The sequence below is a fragment of the Saccopteryx leptura genome, chromosome 5, assembly GCF_036850995.1.
Source record: "Saccopteryx leptura isolate mSacLep1 chromosome 5, mSacLep1_pri_phased_curated, whole genome shotgun sequence".
Classification (NCBI taxonomy): Eukaryota; Metazoa; Chordata; class Mammalia; order Chiroptera; family Emballonuridae; genus Saccopteryx; species Saccopteryx leptura.
The window spans coordinates 212,470,761-212,489,361 of NC_089507.1; the positions used below are offsets into that span (position 1 = coordinate 212,470,761).

The window sequence follows — 18,601 nt, forward strand, 5'->3', positions numbered from 1 at the left end:
ACAACAGAATGTGAGGAAGTTTGAGTCTAAGGGCATTCTCAAAAACAATGTAGATTTTGGTGTTAAGCAAATAAAAGGAGGCTATTAGCTCTTTTTGAGAACAAAAAGCCAGGCCATATGCCAGCTACTTTACCAGAGAACCAGGGAAGGAGACAGCTAAGAAGAGCTCTTCTGAGGTCAAAACAAACCTTATTCTCAAACACTAGCGTCCCAACTCGAACCAAATCAGACTTTGGAGTGGTTTCTGCCTTCAGGGCTTTGTCAGACACCGTGGGGCCTTCAGCCGGCAATTAGGGGGGCCTGACAACTGTGTTGCAGACCAGATGGGGCAGAAGGCTTAGCAGAAAGATCAGAAAGAGCCGGTTAAAGAGCATCCTGCTGAAATACTGTCGTCCGGGACACTGTGCACATGGCCACGGCTGCGCTGAGTGGCGACACCAAGTACAAGCCTCACCAGTCCTTGACTGAAATGGTCTAGACAGGGCACCAGACAAACAGGAAACAGTAGCCTAAGGGCAGAAGGAGAATCAGTGTCCAGAGTTGCTACAGTATTTTCCTACAATGTCTAGTCCTTAACAAAAATTAAGGGACATGCAAAGATGCGGGAAAGTGATTAACCAGGCGGTGGCGCAGTGGATAGAGCGTGGGACTAGGATGCAGAGGACCCAAGTTCGAGACCCCGAGGTCACCAGCTTGAGTGTGGGCTCATCTGGTTTGAGCAAAAGCTCACCAGCTTGGACCCAAGGTTACTGGCTCGAGCAAGGGGTTACTCGGTCTGCTGAAGGCCCGCGGTCAAGGCACATATGAGAAAGCAATCAATGAACAACCAAGGTGTTGCAACGAAAAACTAATGATTGATGCTTTTCATCTCTCTCTGTTCCTATCTGTTTCTATCTGACTCTGTCTCTGTAAAAAAAAAATATATATATATACAATAAATAAATAAAAACACATGAATAAAAAAAGTAAAAAGGCAGAAGTAAATCTGACTTTGTCAATAGCATTAAATGTGAGTGGATTGAACAAGTCACTCAGAAGACTGTAACATTGAGGGTTTTTTTTAAATATGATCTTTAAAGAGGCTACAAGGACTACTTTCTATTCAAAGATAGATGGAGATTGAAAGGGAAGGATAGAAAAAGATGTGTCATGCAAATAGCAAACATGAAATTGGCGTGGCTCTAAGTGATGCCTTAAAAAAAGATGTCACCAGAGATAAAAAGGGACATTTTATAGTAACAGAAGGCTAGCTCTATTGAAAAGCTATAATAGTTATAAACATATTCATCTACCAAAAGAGCCAAAAAAATAATAATAGATAAAGCAAAAGCTAACAAATTTGAAGAGAAATAGACAGTTCAGTAATGATCATTGGAGACTTTAATATTTCATGTTCAAGACATTACAAGTAATTACAGACCAATATCTCTTATGAACATAGATGCAAAAATTCTCAACAAAGTACTAGCAAACCAAGAACAGCAACATTGTCCACCAAGGATTGTCCACCTGACCGAGTGTACATGCATGACTAAGTGGGACTGATACAGGATTGGATCAGTAGGAGAATCAGTTCCTGTTTATACCTCATCGTTAGAACAGAGGACAGACTACCTGATCGCTCTTCCAGTTCTTCCCACAGACCAGCCGACTCTTACATTGTCTTGGGAGCTGGGCCAAGGCATCCCAACATAGAAACTGAGTAATTACGTTTTTTTTCCCAACCTGCAGGAGAATGTATGGGAATGAAATAGAATATTCTCAATTAGATTTTCTCCAGTAAATTATTCTCAAGTCTTTGCCCACTGTGACTTTAGTTGTCATTAAGAGCTTGCAGATTAAAAATAAAAAACAAGTAGCGAGCAAGCAGCAGAAGAGAGTTCATTTTCTATTTCTGTTTAACATATATGTTGCTGACATGTGCCAGGCATTGTTTTAAGCACTTCCAGTATATTAAATATTTTTAATCTTCGCAATATTGGCAAGAGGTGGGTACTATTGCCATTGCCCCTGTTTTACAGACGGGTGGATATGGGAGCATAGCGACATCCACAGATCTCCCCAAGGCCACGCAGCTAGGGGAGGGGGAGCTCAGGCCCTGGCCTCCGAGCCCGTGCTCTTACAACGCTGTTGCTGCTCATGGTTCATTCAGCAGCTGGTCTTCTGCAGTTGGGTTTATATTGGTGACAATATGGCTGGAAAAAATAGCTCCAGTCGCTAGGGTGGAGTGAGTTTAGGCTCTTACGCTGTCGGCATGCAGAAATCACCATGACTCCTGCACTCCCCTGACGTAAAGATGGCTGATAACCACTGCCCTGCCCCGTGAGCTTTTCGGGCCTTTGTCAGTGGCCTCTTGGGCAGCAATCCCAAGAGGAGCTTGAAAGGACTTTAGTAGTTACTGACTTGCCTTTTCATCTTTAAAATGAGGGGAGCTCAGGGGAAGTAACTCCTGAGGTCTGCATCTGACCATTGGCCTTTTAAAATAATAAGGACCTAAGAGTGAGGCTGCCCAAGATTCAGGTGCTGGGCTTTTCTTGTGTTCTCATTCAGGCCTCACAGTGACCCTGGCTGTCCAGAGCACTTCTGTCAGGCCCAGCTTACGACGCAGTCTCAGGCCTAGTGGGGAGGGTGCCTGCCAGCCAGCCAGCTAGTTGTCCTTCCAGAGCCCTCGGGCTCTGTCACTGCTCTGTTGCCTCCAACGGCATACTCCTCTGTGGCCTGCGGGAGCCACAGGGAGGTCTGTGAACCTTGTACTGAAGCCCAAAACACAGGGCCTGGCGCATACCACATGTCCCCAATATCACTTAGCTGCTGCTGCTGTTCCTAACAATGAAATTGGGTAAGGTGAAAATCTGCTAGGAGGTAATATGTTTATTGGTATCACTGGTGGCGATTGGGATGCCCCGTCTGCCTTAGAGAAAGTTGATTGAACCTTAGAAAAATGTAGAAGGTTCTTTGAAAAACTATGTGGAGAAATCTTCAGAAAGAACTCCCAGTCTTCCAGCAGTGCCCCCTTGTGGGACTGAGGCACAGGGACCAAGTCCTGAGTCATCTGTGACCTGGCGAGAGTGTGACACAGTTTACTGCTAGACATCTGGGCACTTTCGGGGGTTGGGTGTCTGATGGTGGCAGGAGAGAGGACGGGGCGGAGGGAACGGGTCACGTTACCACATTGGCTGTGTCAGAATATTGGTCGTGTATGTTGAGGTTGATGAGCTGGACACTGTGGCCCTGGGGGCCTGGAGGGATTTTGTGGCCTCCGGTCACTGTCAGGCCTCAGAGCCCAGTGCAGTGGCTCCTTTACCTCAAGTCTGCTTCGAGGAGGGTTGAGGGGCAGGAACATGTCTCCTCATGAGCAGTGACTCAAGCCTGTCTCCCGGTGGCTGTCTCAGCCTCCATTGTGTTCCCTCCTCCAGGCGCTTCTGAGGAGAACGGCCTGCCTCACACTTCAACCAGGACCCAGCTGCCTCAGTCCATGAAGATTATGCACGAGATCATGTACAAACTGGAAGTGCTCTACGTCCTCTGTGTGCTGTTGATGGGGCGCCAGCGAAACCAGGTGGGCCTCCCACGGCTCAGAGCAGCGGGTCGGAGCGCATGCGTCCTGGGCATCGTGGTGTGCCAGTACTCCACTGGGAGCGTCTCAGGACGGCTCTAGCCAAGCAAAGCAGTGTTTTCTCTTTCACACTGAGGAAACCAGTCTGATCCCAGAGCCCACAGTCTGCCACTGTACTGTGCTGTGGGCAGCATTTCTAGGCAAAGCATTGGTGCCCAGGGCAGAGTGGGCGGCTTAGCCATGTTACCTGACCTTGCTAACATGAAGAATAAGGGTCAGTGACTGGTGAGGCACTTGCCCTGAGGATGCACTGGGGGAGTTCCCAGCCTCAGAGGGGCTAGGGGATGGTGGGCCGGAAGCCAGCACTTTGTCAGGTTTGAAAACTAGACAGCTGCCAGGGGGCTCCAGGTGTGCTGAGGTTCCCTGAGCTTCCAAGTAGTTCCAGGGGAAGGAGCACCGCCCGTAGCCTAAAGGAGAAAGAGGGCTTTGGAAGCATGCATTTCTTTTTTTTTTTTTCTTCCTTAAGTGAGAAGTGGGGAGGCAGAGTGACAGACTCCCTCATGTGCCCTGACCAGGATCCACCCGGCAAGTCCCCTACGGGTGATGCTTTGTCCATCTGGGGCCATTGATCCATTGCTTGGCAACCGAGCTATTTTAGCACCTGAGGCAAGGCCATGGAGCCATCCTCAGCACCCGAGGCCAACTTGTTCTAACTGAACCATGGCTTTGGAAGGAGAAGGAGTGGAGGAGCAGATAGTCGCTTCTCCTATGTGCCCTGGCTGGGAATCAAACCCAGGACATCTATATTCCAGGCCAATGCTTTACCACTGAGCCAACTAGCCAGGGCCAGCGGCATGTATATCTTTTTCAAGGTAGAGAAGGAGCCCTCCCCTGCTAGCTACCTCATTCTAGGTATGAAACTAGGCCTGGGGAAGGGGGGAGGTTAGTGGGCGGAGGCTGGGAGCTCAGTCATCCTTAAGCACCTTTTTTTTTTTTTTTTTTTAAACAGTGACAGAGAGAGAGGGGGATAGATAGGGACAGACAGACAGGAACGGAGAGAGATGAGAAGCATCAATCATTAGTTTTTTGTTGCGACACCTTAGTTCATTGATTGCTTTCTCATATGTGCCTTGACTGTGGGACTACAGCAGACCGAGTAACCCCTTGCTCAAGCCAGCGACCTTGGGTCCAAGCTGGTGAGCTTTGCTCAAACCAGATGAGCCCACACTCGAGCTTGCAACCTCGGGGTCTCAAACCTGGGTCCTCCGCATCCCAGTCCGACGCTCTTATCTACTGCGCCACCGCCTGGTTAGGCCTTAAGTACCTTTTTGATTCAGACACTGGACTGTGTGAAATAGTAGGATTGTTCCCATTTTACAAGTGAAGAGCAATTTTAGATAGGCTGGGTAGGGAAGAAACTCACTGGAAAGGTGACACCTTGCATGGGTGTTCTGAAGAAAGTGAGGTGGCCTACCAGGTAGAGGGGCGAGCCATGGAGCTGAGTTGGGAGACCAGTAAGGAAGCTGAATGGGCTGGCAGGGGTAGACTGGAAAGCAAAGTGGAGGGGACAGCTGAGGGGTTGCAGGAGCCACATTGCATCGGGCTTTCATAGGCCCTTTACAGACTTCAGCGTTTACAGACGTTCTGTGCTTATAAAAGCAATATATTCCTCTCATTTTTTTTTAACATAAGGAGTAATTGCTTATGTTACACACTTGCTTTATTGATATATCTTGGTGAATATTGAATTCACTACACAGAAAATACCTTGATTCTCTTACTGGTGCTGTATAGCCCATTGAAGGAATGCACCAGAATTTATGAAGCTGTTCTCTGTTGATGGACGTATAGGCTATGGCTGGGTTTTTTGGTATTACAGACGATGCTGCCATGAGCAACTTTGTACATATGCCATTTAGTATTTCAGTGAATCTGTCTGAGAATAAATGCCTGAAAGTAGAATTGCTAGTCAAAGGGAACGTGTATTTGGAATTGTTAGAGATGCTGCAAACTGTCGTTCCTCGCGCACCACTGCCCCCCTCAGCGGGGTGGGCCATGCCTGAGACCCACTTCAACACAGTATCATAAAATGCTTTCTTCCTTGCCAGTATGGGAAAGTAAAAAATTAGTTGTGATTTGAATTTTCTTAGTAATATAAGTGAGGCTGAGCATGAGCACTTGGCGTATATTGAAAAACCTCACATTTTCCTGTCTGTATCCTTTGCCCATTTTTTTTCCTGTAGGATTGGTCTTTTTGTTTAAGAGATTTGTAGGATTCCTTACAAAGGAAATTAACTTTTGCCTGTGTGTGACACAACATTGTCAGTTTGGTCCCGTTGGTCATATTTAAACTGTGACTTCGCTTACTGTGGGTTTCGCCGTGCAGAATTTTAAGAGGTTTAGGTGGCTGAGTTCAACAGTCTCCTCTTTTGGTGTCTAGGTTTGGAATAATGATTTGGAAAGTCTTTCTTATTCTGATCTTTTTAATTTAATTTTTATTGACTTTAATTTATTGTGTTTACATAGATTCAAGTGTCCACCCCCACCCCCGTGTTCCCCTCGACACCCCCCTAACCCTCGCCCCCCAACGCCTTCCCCCCTTCACTCCAGGATTTGCTGTCCTGCTCTCTATAACGCTGTGTTATGTATATATAATTTCACTAATCTCTTTCCCTCTCTGATCCCATCCTCTCATCCCCTTTCCCTCTGACCACTGTCCCTCTGGTCCCTTTGATCCCGCCTCTGTCTCTGTTCTGTTCCTCAGTTCATATTGTTCATTAGATTCCTCAAATGAGTGAGGTCATATGGTATTTTTTTTTCTCTGACTGGCTTATTTCACTTAGCATGATAGTTTCCAGGTCCATCCATGTTGTTGCAAAAGGTAAGATTTTCTTCTTTTTCACAGTCGTGTAGTATTCCATTGTGTATATGAACCGCAGCTTTTTTATCCACTCATCCACTGAGGGACACTTGGGCTGTTTCCAGATCTTGGCTATTGTAAACAATGCTGCAATAAACACGGGGGTGCATTTCTTCTTTTGAATCAGTGATTTGATATTCTTAGGATATATTCCTAAGAGTGGGATGGCTGGGTCAAAAGGCAGTTCCATTTTTAATGTTTTGAGGAATCTCCATACTGTTTTCCGCAGTGGCAGCACCAGTCTGCATTCCCACCAGCAGTGCAGGAGGGTTCCCTTTTCTCCACATCCTCGCCAGCACTTATTCTGTGTTGTTTTGTTGATGAGCGCCATTCTGACTGGTGTGAGGTGATACCTCATTGTGGTTTTAATTTGCATTTCTCTAATAATTAGTGATGTTGAGCATTTTTTCATATGCCTATTGGCCATCTGTATGTCCTCTTTGGAGAAGTGTCTATTCATTTCTTTTTCCCATTTTTTTATTGGATCGTTTGTCTTCCTGGTGTTGAGTTTTACAGGTTCTTTATAAATTTTGGTTATTAACCCCTTATCAGATGTATTGTCAAGTATGTTCTCCCATTGTGTGGTTTGTTTTTTTATTTTGCTCATATTGTCTTTCACTGTGCAAAAGCTTTTTTTTTTTTAATTAATTTTTTTTCCCTGTATTTTTCTGAAGCCAGAAACGGGGAGAGACAGTCAGACAGACTCCCGCATGCGCCCAACTGGGATCCACCCGGCACGCCCACCAGGGGGCGACGCTCTGCCCACCAGGGGGCGATGCTCTGCCCCTCCGGGGCATTGCTCTGTTGTGACCAGAGCCACTCTAGCGCCTGGGGCAGAGGCCGAGGAGCCATCCCCAGCGCCCGGGCCATCCTTGCTCCAGTGGAGCCTCAGCTGCGGGAGGGGAAGAGAGAGACAGAGAGGAAGGAGAGGGGGAGGGGTGGAGAAGCAGATTGGCACTTCTCCTGTGTGCCCTGGCCGGGAATCGAACCCGGGACTTCTGCATGCCAGGCCGACGCTCTACCACTGAGCCAACCGGCCAGGGCCTTGTGCAAAAGCTTTTTAGTTTGATATAGTCCCATTTGCACAGTATGACTCCTAGGATAGTGGGAGGATTAATGAGCAGAGTTTAAAAGTGTGTTTGTGTGATGCCCTAGCCGGATAGCTCGGGTGGTTAGAGCATCATCCTAAAGCGCAGAGGTTGCCAGTTCGATCCCCGATCAGGGCACAGACAGGAACAGTTCAGTGTTCCTGTCTCTCTCTTTCACTGAAATCAATAAATAAAAAATTTTTTTTAGAAAGTATATTTGTGGGGAAAAAAAAGTGTATTTGTGTGTAGCAGAGGTAGGGATGTGTGGGTGTTTTCTGTAAGCCTCCACCCTCCCTGCTGACTGCTGCTTTCTTTGTCCTGAAGATTGTTACTGCACCGCACGAGGCTCTGCTAGAGCTCTTCCTCGCATCAGTCTTACGGTGCTTCTGCCTTCCCGCCCAGGTGCACAGAATGATCGCCGAGTTCAAGCTGATCCCAGGCCTTAACAATCTGTTTGACAAGCTGATCTGGAGGAAGCACTCAGCATCTGCCCTTGTCCTCCACGGTCACAACCAGAACTGCGACTGTAGCCCGGTGAGTGAGGGACCCCAGGGACAGAAGAGCTCTACTTGCCAGGAGTCGTTCCCATCAATCCCATATCCCTGGTCGGCAAACCACGGCTCACAAGCCACATGCGGCTCTGTGGCCCCTTGAGTGCGGCTCTTCCACAAAATACCACGTGTGGCGCTACCTCGATAAGGAATGTACCTACCTATATAGTTTAAGTTTAAAAAACTTGGCTCTCAGAAGAAATTTCATTTGTTGTACTGTTGATATTTGGCTCTGTTGACTAATGAGTTTGCCGACCACTGCCTGGAAGCTGTGCTGATGAAGGGTCTGGCAGAAGCCCCTGTGGGGGCCTCCAGCCCACTTCTCTTAGTAGGCTGGGGGCTGGGGGCCGGGTCCCTCCAGGCAGGGCAGCCGCTCTGTCACCTAACAGCAGTTCCTCCTGTGCTCTGTGCGCTGCCATTCTGGGCCCTGGTCGTTGGCCTGCAGCAGCCTCACATCAGCGCCCTGCCTTGGGGGGTGTTCAGGGCTCTCGTCTTGGTCGCGGTGCCCTGGAGGGCGCAGTGAACAGGGAGTTGGGGCCGTTGTGCCACTTGTTTGTTGGGAGAACTTGAACAAGGCACTGAGTCTCTGAGCGTCTGTTTTCTGCAAAAGGAAGACCACCCTCCCTTGCCTGCTGGCCTCAGAGGCCACACGGAGGCCTGCCCGCGCGAGGGGCGTACACTGTCGGGTCGCCTTGTCTCCCGGGCAACCACTTTCCTGTCCGGCCTTGTCAGCGTGCGCGTCGCCCGTCCGTCTGAGGGCTTCATTTCAAGCAAATATATTCTGCATTTCTAGACATTCTGTTTTTAGCTCTTTGTCAAAACTACTTGGTCTTTATTCAGATTATGTTCGTGTTTTGTTCTTTTGCCTTGTATCTCCATTTAATTATTTGTAGTGTACTTTTTTATGGTTTCTTTGAGGTTGCTCTTGGGGCACTGTTGTGTCTGAATTTTCAGACTGAGCATGGGGTGCTGCTTTGCCTCGTGCTCTGTGATGTGTGTGGAGAGGTCATCTTTAGGGGCCTGCTGTCCCTGTGACTGTCTGTGCCGCCTGGGCCCCGGGGGTATTTCTACAGAGCACCTGCTTCTGTCTGCCGGGCACTGCAGGGGCCGCCCTGTGCTCGGACAGCTGTTCCCGTTGAGTGTCTTAGCCCGGCTCTGGTCACGAGCCTGGGGCCCGTTGTCCCTGGGTGACAGGTGGAGGTTTGCTGACCCTTCTTTCACTAGAGGAGCACCGACCCCAGGCTTTGTACAGGCCCGGCTCAGTCCGGGCCAGTCCCTGCAGGGCACTGGAGCCCGCCCGGCCTGAGGAGCGCACTTTTCTCTCCAACCCCAGCACTTGTGCACGGTGCTCCGACTCCATCCTCTCTCGTTTCCGAGTCCTGTGAACTTAGCCTCACATTCAGAAGAATGTTCGTTATTTTTTAATCCAGTATGTTGTGTTTTTATCAGGAAGAGTCCACATTAGTTTAATCTGCTGTTGGCCAGATGTGGACGTCAACAGAGGGTGTTCTGACTAAAGAAAAGGCCGCCTTGTGCATGGGGACAGCAGCTCAGAGGAGCAGGGACACGCGCAGGCTCTCACCAGGGCTGTTTTCTTCTGGAACACTGTGACTGTGGTATTAACATCCAGGTGCACGTGTATTTTAGGACATCACCCTGAAGATCCAGTTTTTGAGGCTGCTCCAGAGCTTCAGCGACCACCATGAGTAAGTATGCACTGTCCCCAAGGCGAGCCGCTGCTCTGTCTCCTCCCTCTGTCCCAGTGCAGACCTCGGCTCAGGCAGAGGCGGGGGCTGTGAGCGCCCCTGACCTGACGTGGGCGGCACCACCATGCCACCGCAGTGGGAGCTGCCCGCCGTTGTGCCCGGCCCTCCACTCGGCCTCCTCTCAGCCTTGCAGCCCCTCTTGGAAGTGAGGGTGGAAGTCCTTGGTTCCTTGTTACCCTTAGTGTCATATAGCCCTTGAATGTCTGTCCCTTTGAACCCGGGTGGACGGCCTGGCTGTTCCCAGGGGCCAGCAGGAACCTCGGAGGAGAGAGTGGACTGTTTGCTTACAGAACAGAGACAGTGTTTTTCACCTGCAGATGTGCTTTTCCTTTTTTTTGAAACACATTCTGCCTTTCCTTTCGTTTTCCAGGAGAGGGGAAGCAGGGCAGGGGGGTGCCCGGCAGCTGACCTGGGCCCTGACAGTGGGGAAGCAGTGTGGTGGGGGCTGCGGCGAGCAGGCGCGGAGAGGGGGCCGGCACGGCCCCTGCCGACTGTGGCTGGGCAGGGAACTGCGCCCCCTGTGGGACAGCTCTGAGCTTCTACCCAAGGAAAGCCTGAAATCAAGCTTCATGCAGAGGGGCATTGTGGAAGCTAAGGGAGCATACCTGAGGACAGGTGGCCTCTGCGCCTCCTCGTTGCAGCTCCCCCTGGGTCCTGCTGCCCATCCTGTGTGGGCGCTGCTCTGCCGGAAGGCCACAGGGAGGCTCCTGAAGTGTATGAACCCTCTGCAAACTGGCACTGATGTGTTCTGAATGTGTACTTTTTTATCTGAGGAAGTAGGTCCCTTACTCTCATCAGACTCTTAACCCTTTGAGTAGTACAGACTTCCATGTACACCCTCATGCCTCTTGACCATCCAGGCTACAATCATACAAAAAATTTTATTTTAAAAATGTGTAAGGCAACATTAAAAAAAGGCAAATGTTGCCCTGGCCTGTTGGCTCAGTGGTAGAGCGTCAGCCTGGTGTGCAGGAGTCCCGGGTTCGATTCCCGGCCAGGGCACACAGGAGAAGCGCCCATCTGCTTCTCCACCCCTCCCCCTCTCCTTCTTCTCTGTCTCTCTCTTCCCCTCCTGCAGCCAAGGCTCCATTGGAGCAAAGTTGGCCCGGGTGCTGAGGATGGCTCTGTGGCCTCTGCCTCAGGCACTAGAATGGCTCTGGTTGCAGCAGAGTGACGCTCCCTGGTGGGCAGAGCATCGCCCCCTGGTGGGCATGCCAGGTGGATCCTGGTCGGGCGCATGCGGGAGTCTGTCTGACTGCCTCCCCGTTTCTAACTTCAGGGGGGAAAAAAAGGCAAATGTATGTTCTTATTTCCATAAATTGGTTATCAAACATGATTTTAAGTTAATAAAACTAACTGAACTAATTTCATTTTTGAAGGAAAAAAAACTCCCAGGGGTCAGCGAGCATGAAAAACATCCCTACTCAAAGGGTTAAATCTGCGCACTTCTGTACGCCAGGCACTGTGCTAGGCCCGGAGAGACGTGGCGGGTGCAGACAGCCATGGCCCCTGCTCTCATGAAGGGTGCAGCCCTGGACTGGGGAGACACTAGTCAGAAGGGCACCATTTATCGGGAGGGCGCCGTGACGATGACAGTGTTCAGGAGGGAGGAGTGTGGTGCTGGGAGCACGTTTGACAAGGGGCCTGACCTCGTGGAGGGGGGGCAGGACCTCTTCCCGCAGAAGTAACGTGTCAGCTGAGACCCGAGGGGGACAGTAGTACCTGGGTGAAAAGGAAGAGTGAGGGGGGTGTTCTAGCTGGACGCCATGGTGCTCAGGAAGGCGCGCATGGGCCATCTGGCCCAGGGTGGGGCTGCAGAGGGGGTTGATGGCCAGGCAATAAGACGTGGGTTACGTTACAGACTTGGATTTTATGCGTTCTAAAGCAGTGCAAAACTGGGAGCATTTTTAACAGGTGATTGACACACTCAAATTCCCATGAATATCACTTTGAGGGCTGTGTTGGAATCACTTTGTATGGGGAGACCATTTAGGAAGCTGGCTCTATCCACATGACTCTGGTGGCGACAGGCCTGAAGGGTGAAGGAGGGAGGGGAAGGAGGCCGACAGGCCTCTTGGGGTTGGGGGTGCTGGAATAGGGCCAGGTTTGAGAAGTGCAGACATGCCTCGGAGATCATGCGGGTTTCCTTCCAAACCGCACTAGAGCAGGTCACGTAGTAAGCGTGTCGTGTTCTTTTTGCTGGTAGAGAGTCTTGCCTTCAGTTTGTTAAAAACGCAACATCTGTGAGGAGCAATAATGAGGCATCCCTTTAGCATGGTGTTTCGTTAGGACACGTTGGGTGGAATTGCCTTGAGAAAGCAAATAGAATGTGCGGTGGCAGCAGAAGGACCTGCGCTGCTACGGGCAGGGGCCCCATGCGCCCGCCGAGTGACAGCCTCGGGGGCACGAGGTGTCGGGACAGTACCTAGGGGTTCTCAGATCCTCCCTCTCCACCAGGAGCGGGTCGGGGGCTGGCCCAGGGCTGACCGGCAGCCCCAGTTCCCGTCCTCAAGCCCTGCACCCCGTCTGTCTCAGGAACAAGTACCTGCTGCTCAACAACCAGGAGCTGAACGAGCTGAGCGCCATCTCCCTCAAGGCCAACATCCCCGAGGTGGAGGCCGTCCTCAACACGGACAGGTGCGTGGGGGCCAGCGCTGGGCCTCTCTCACACGGGGCTGCGGTGTCCTGCGGGCTCCCGGGTGCAAGGCCCGTCCTTATGTCACCCGCGTTCTGTCACTGGCACTCCATAGTAGCCCTAAGAGGGAAATGCCCTCGTCACCTCCGCTTTACAGACTGGAGAGCAGGGGCCCAGCATGACCCCCTGCCGAAGGTCGGATATGCTCTCCCCGCCCGCTTCTCCCCTGTGCTGACCCCTTCCTTGCGTGGCGGCAGTTGCAGCCAAGCAGGACAAAGGAGCAGGCTCCCGCGCCCCCAGCAAAGCCCCGCCCACCGGGTGCCGCCTGCCTCCACCTTCTAGAACTGGGCGAGGAGGTCACAGGCTCTTGGGGCTCAAGGCAGGGAGGATGAAGTCACAATTCCCCGGATAATTTTCCCCGTTGTCTTGAAACGGAGAAAGAGGAAAGGAGAGAGGGAGGGAAGGCGGGGAAGGGAGAGACAAGCATCAGCTTGTTCCACTTAGTTGGTCCATTTAGTTGTGTTCCCACCAATTGCCTCTTAAATGTGCGCTGACCAGGGTTGAACCCGGATCTCTGGGCCAACGCTTTATTCACTGAACCACCCAGCCAAGGGCTGCTTCTCTTTTGGAGGCAGCAGAAGTTTTGGGGACTTCGTGCCCTGGCACTGGAACCCTGGCTGTGAGGCTGGGACCCTTCACTGCTCAGGGGAGACCTCTGCAGCCAATACATCCCTCCTGGTTTTGTCTGCCACGTGTGGGTGTGGGACAAGCCCGTTCCAGGGCACTGCTCCTGCCAGTCTCAGTGTGGTGGTGCTGTGTCCTCAGCCATAGGACTTCCATTCAGCTAGACTTCAGGCGGTCTGTGATGTAGTTGTAATACTGACGTGGAGGTGGTTCTGTGATGTAGTTGTAATACTGACGTGGTTGTGGGAGTCTGCAGATACCAGTTTCCTGTGCCACCATCTTAACCAGAAGCCGGTCTCCCTGTCTTTCTTACTTAGGAGTTTGGTGTGTGATGGGAAGAGGGGCTTATTAACTCGTCTGCTACAGGTCATGAAAAAGGAGCCAGCCGAGTCATCTTTCAGGTAGGTCTGGGGACACGCACCTGCCACTCCTCAGGGTCCCAAGATCCATCCAGGTGTTTCTCAATTGGCTAGAAATGCCTCCTTTAGTCTCCAGCATCTGCTCCGGCATCTGGTTACTGTGGGTGAGCGGGGGCTTGACTGCCGCCCCTGCGCTGACTTAGTGAGCCTGTCAGCTCCTGCTGCGTGCAGCGTGTCGTTCAGTAACTGACCAAGCGCTCCCCGAGCCCCTGTTCTGTGCCGGTGCTGGGAAGGGGGGGAGAGGCAGCAGCCGCTGTCCCTGCCCACGCAGACCCCCCGGGTTGTGGAAAATGCACAGAGAATGCTGTTTCAGCGCAGTGTGGCGAGGCGCAGAGCCAGGACCTGCCCCGGGGCTGTGGGAGCAGAGGAAAGCCCTCTCCTCTGTGGGGGCAGGTGGGTAGGCGGGCTGGACAAGGAGGGACTCCCGGAGTTCCTGACACATCCGAGTGCTGAAGGCTGTTGCCGGGGTTCTGGGTGAGGGAGGCTGTTCCTCAGGCTGGGTGTGAGCTCTCAGGAGGCTCTGTGCCCATGTGAGCCCCGCTCTGTTCAGCCTGCCTTACCTAGAATCCCCACAGGGGTCACCGCTCTGCCATGAGGGGCAGGCTCCGTCAATATCAGCCCCTCGGCTCTAGGACAGCCCACCAGGTGCGAGCCCAGTGGCCCGTCCACAGGTCCATCAGGTTCCCTCACACATCCTGGCCCTCTCACCCATGTCCTTCTGTCCTCCTGAAAGGACAAAGCCTAGAGGACATTTCCATAGGGGACCCTCAGACACAAACCCCTTCCAGACAGTACCCAGTGGAGGGCTGCTCCTCATCGTGCTGTCAGCTCCGCGCAGGTGGGGACTCGGCTTACTCCCGGTGCCTAGTACAAGGCCTGATGCGGAGGTGTTCTAGAAGTGTCTCTTGAATAAAAGGAACGACAGCAAACATCTCCAAGCCCCTTGGGGGGTGGACTGTGGGCCAGAGGAGGGCGGCCTTAGCCACCTGGACCAGGGCTCAATGTTTGGGTCGCAGGTTTTGGCAAGCCCGGGCTGTGGAGAGTTTCCTCCGAGGGACCACCTCCTATGCAGACCAGATGTTCCTGCTGAAGCGAGGCCTTCTGGAGGTAACGGCCTGGAGGGGCCAGGGTGTGGGGGTCCCGCTGTCCCCGCCCCGCGCAGTGCTTTCCCGTCCTGAGACCTAGACGGCTGAGCAGGGACAGCTGAGCCTGTTGTAGAAAGCCAGAGCAGATGCCTGGATGGGCCCTGAGTTGCCAGCTGTGGGTTCCCCGTGGGATCTGGGGTGACCTTGGCGGAGCTAAGTGTCTGTAGTTAACCAGCAAGGCCTTTTGGCCCTGAGGGCATTTTGCTGCTAACTAAAAGTTTATTTCCCTTTATCCGTAAGTGGCCTTTAGGAAAAGTATAATTTACAAGAGGGGAGCAAAATGGCCAGTTGTAATTGGCTTATATATATAAATAAGAAACCCATAAATTGCTGTAAGTCACCTGGAAAATAATTGATCCAAATTGGTGTAACTTCAGGAAAATGAAAAATGGAAACAGTTTGACTGCCATAGAGGACCTCATGAAGGAGTTAAATGGGACCTCATGAAGGAGCTTTTCTTGATAAATTCATTTATTAAATGTGTTTATTCATAAACATAAAGACTAACCGCGGGGTAAGAATGTGTCTTGTGCCCTTAAACCCTGTGCTTAATGTATCCGGGTGGCCTCAAGTGCGCGGGCAGGGGCCGTGGTCACAGTTGGAGAAGCTGCCCCTCGCCTGAGGGCTGCAGAGCCCTGGCCACCTTAATGCCCACAGAGCAGGTCACAGGCTTAGCTCTGAGCCCTGGGCAAGCGAGGGCTGTGCAGCTGCACACTCCAGCTCACCCGTGGAGCCACCAGCCTCTTCAGATAAGAATCTAGACAGGGAGGCAGATTTTATCAGCCTGGATGCTTTCTCAAAGCAGATGCTGGGTGGTCTGTCCAGTGGGAAGAGCACTGGACATGGCGTGGGCGCTACGTGCCGGGCCTGTGGGAGGTGGGCAGCTAGGAAGAGCTCTGCCTGGGTGGCAGACGCGCCTGCCTGTTGGCTCAGGGCTCAGCCACCTTCCTGCCTTCACCCTGCCGCCTCCCACCCCCAGCACATCCTCTACTGCATCGTGGACAGCGAGTGCAAGTCGAGAGACGTGCTCCAGAGTTACTTTGACCTCCTGGGGGAGCTGATGAAGTTCAACGTCGATGCCTTCAAGAGATTCAATAAGTACATCAACACTGATGCGAAGGTAGGCAGAGCCCGGGGTTCCCTGGGATCTGCCGCGTTGTCCCGGAGTTGTCCTGCAGCCCTTGTCCTCGCCAGTCTCCACCCGGTGCTCGTTATAAAATGGAGACTGCTGGGGCAGAGGGGGATCAGTGGGCGTCCTAAGCAGGCATTCATTAGCATCTGTGTATACCCGGCATGAACATGTCAGCTGCTGGCAGGCAGATGTGAAAGCTGGGAGCAGGTGGGCCATGAGTACAGCCCTGATGCCATGCTGAGCCTTGGATGGGGCCGGGCCTGGTGTGCTGGGCTCAGGCATGTGACAGGAACCCATCTCAGACTAGGGCAGTAAAAACGAGCCTGCACCCTCCTGTGGAGAAAACATGACGCGGTATCAGACGGCTGGTCGGGCGCCTGCCTGGGCTGCTGGTTAGTGGGTGGTGAGGGCAGGCCAGCCTGCTTGTCTGAGCCTCTCTCTGTTGGAGACAGCCGGGCAGGGGCAGATGCGTGCGCCTTGCCGCGACTCACGCGTCAGGAGCCCGCCATTCGCCTGAGCCTGGTCTCCACTCAGTTCCAGGTGTTCCTGAAGCAGATCAACAGCTCCCTGGTGGACTCCAACATGCTGGTGCGCTGTGTCACTCTGTCACTGGACCGCTTTGAGAACCAGGTGGACATGAAAGGTAAGAAAGGGCCAGCGCGCCAGTGCAGATCCGTCTAGTGCGGCTTCGCAGGCGTCAGACACCCGCTTCCATAAGGAGACAAGAAAGGCTGGAGGCAGCCACACCAAATGCCCCGTGCCTGGGGTCAGGGTGGTGGCTGTCCGAGTGATATTCTTTCTGCTCTTACTTTTCTGTGGTCCACGTGGCCTGTACTGAGCGTGCACAGCATGTTAATGAAGAGGGCAAACCAGGTTGCAGGCAGAATGCAAAACACAGTCTACCTCTCCTGGGCGGGGACTGCCTGGGGTGAGAAGGACCTGGGAGGTGACCAGGGAGACACCTCCAGGACAGTGGTCCCGGAACACAGCTGGAGGGAGGGGGCTGGGCTCCCCCCGGGCTCCGGTGAGATCGCAGGCTTAGCCTGGGTGGCGGCCCAGCTGGACTTCCCCACTGCAGCGACTGACCCTTTCCGTTAGTTGTCTTGACAGTGGGGCTCGTGGCCTCAGTCAGGACCCAGAGTGGCTTGGCTAGCGAGGCCTGGTGGTGGTGGCCTCCAGGCCACGGACCAGCTCTTGATCCAGTTGCTCACATCTCTGCCTGTCTGTCCCCAGTGGCCGAGGTCCTGTCCGAGTGCCGCCTGCTTGCCTACATATCGCAGGTGCCCACGCAGATGTCCTTCCTCTTCCGCCTCATCAACATCATCCACGTGCAGACGCTGACGCAGGTAAGAGGCAGACAGTGACGGCCGGACAGCTTCTCCCTAGGAGCGCCCCTCCCTGGGGCCCTGCTCGCGGTTCTTCCCGTTGACTCTGAGGACTGCTTCCAGGAAGGCATCAGTGCCCCTCTTTACAGATGGGGCCTGAGGAGGGAGCAGACCTCCGAGGCCGCAGCGGGCCGGGGAGTAGTGGGGTTTGCACTGAGGCCTGACTCCCTGTGCAGCGCTCGCCCCACCCCACCTGCAGTGCGGGCTTTGGGCTTGGACCTGAGCTCAACTCCCAGCCCCTCCACTGGGGAGAGGTCCTTCCCGGAGCTGCATGCCCTCCTCTCAAATGGCGATGGTCCTGCTGCCTCTCAGAGGTGGCTCTTCTGTTCCCTCACCTGACAACCATAGTGAGGCCAGGCCCTGGGCTGGGGTGCAGAGTGAGCACACCAGGCCGAGACCCCCTCCCGGTGCCCCCAGTCTAGTGAGGCCAGGCCCTGGGCTGGGGTGCAGAGTGAGCACACCAGGCCAAGACCCCCTCCCGGTGCCCCCAGTCTAGTGAGGCCAGGCCCTGGGCTGGGGTGCAGAGTGAGCACACCAGGCGAAGACCCCCTCCCGGTGCCCCCAGTCTAGTGAGGCCAGGCCCTGGGCTGGGGTGCAGAGTGAGCACACCAGGCCGAGACTCCCCTCCCGGTGCCCCCAGTCTAGTGAGGCCAGGCCCTGGGCTGGGGTGCAGAGTGAGCACACCAGGCCAAGACCCCCTCCCGGTGCCCTAGTCTAGTGCCAAAGGAAAGGGAGGGGAGTGCTGCACCTAATGCGTGCACCCAGCCCTGCCCCAGGAATCGAAGCTTCTGGAAGCCGTGCCTGATCTCCCTGGGAGACGGTTGATGGATGATGAGCCCATCAGGGTGGGGCCCAGGGCCCAGGAAGATGCTCAGGGCAGGGTGCTGGCAGCATAGGTCCCCAGGGCCTGCTGGGGCTCCCAGCACACCCCTGACCCAGCCGGCCTGGGGCCTTGCAGGAGAACGTCAGCTGCCTCAACACCAGCCTGGTGATCCTGATGCTGGCCCGGCGGAAAGAGCGGCTGCCGCTGTACCTGCGGCTGCTGCAGCGCATGGAGCACAGCAAGAAGTACCCTGGCTTCCTGCTCAACAACTTCCACAACCTGCTGCGCTTCTGGCAGCAGCACTACCTGCACAAGGACAAGGACAGCACCTGCCTGGAGAACGTGAGTGCCCGTCCCGCTGGCTGGCGGGTGGGCTGCGGGCAGACCCAGGGCCCCTTGGTCATCCGGGGGGTGTGGTCCCTGTTGGGCCACGTGCTGGGCAGCTCTTGGTCCCCTTACCATGGCCCTCCCCACGGGGTGCTGGGCTCGCCCTGGGG

The 18,601-nt window shown here is 53.6% G+C and overlaps 1 protein-coding gene across 2 annotated transcripts in view; it reads left to right on the plus strand.

Moving 5' to 3' along the window:
• TRPC4AP (transient receptor potential cation channel subfamily C member 4 associated protein) overlaps positions 1-18,601 on the plus strand; it is a 57,584-nt gene that overhangs the window by 38,037 nt on the left and 946 nt on the right. The window contains exons 9-18 of one of the 2 annotated variants that reach the window (XM_066384011.1): positions 3,417-3,559; positions 7,967-8,098; positions 9,763-9,821; positions 12,417-12,518; positions 13,518-13,601; positions 14,636-14,726; positions 15,744-15,884; positions 16,431-16,539; positions 17,130-17,242; positions 18,240-18,446. In XM_066384011.1, coding sequence (XP_066240108.1) covers positions 3,417-3,559; positions 7,967-8,098; positions 9,763-9,821; positions 12,417-12,518; positions 13,518-13,601; positions 14,636-14,726; positions 15,744-15,884; positions 16,431-16,539; positions 17,130-17,242; positions 18,240-18,446 — 1,181 coding nt within the window. Of the gene's footprint in view, positions 1-3,392; positions 3,560-7,966; positions 8,099-9,762; positions 9,822-12,416; positions 12,519-13,517; positions 13,602-14,635; positions 14,727-15,743; positions 15,885-16,430; positions 16,540-17,129; positions 17,243-18,239; positions 18,447-18,601 lie in introns of both variants that reach the window. The other variant, XM_066384010.1, reaches the window with a different exon arrangement.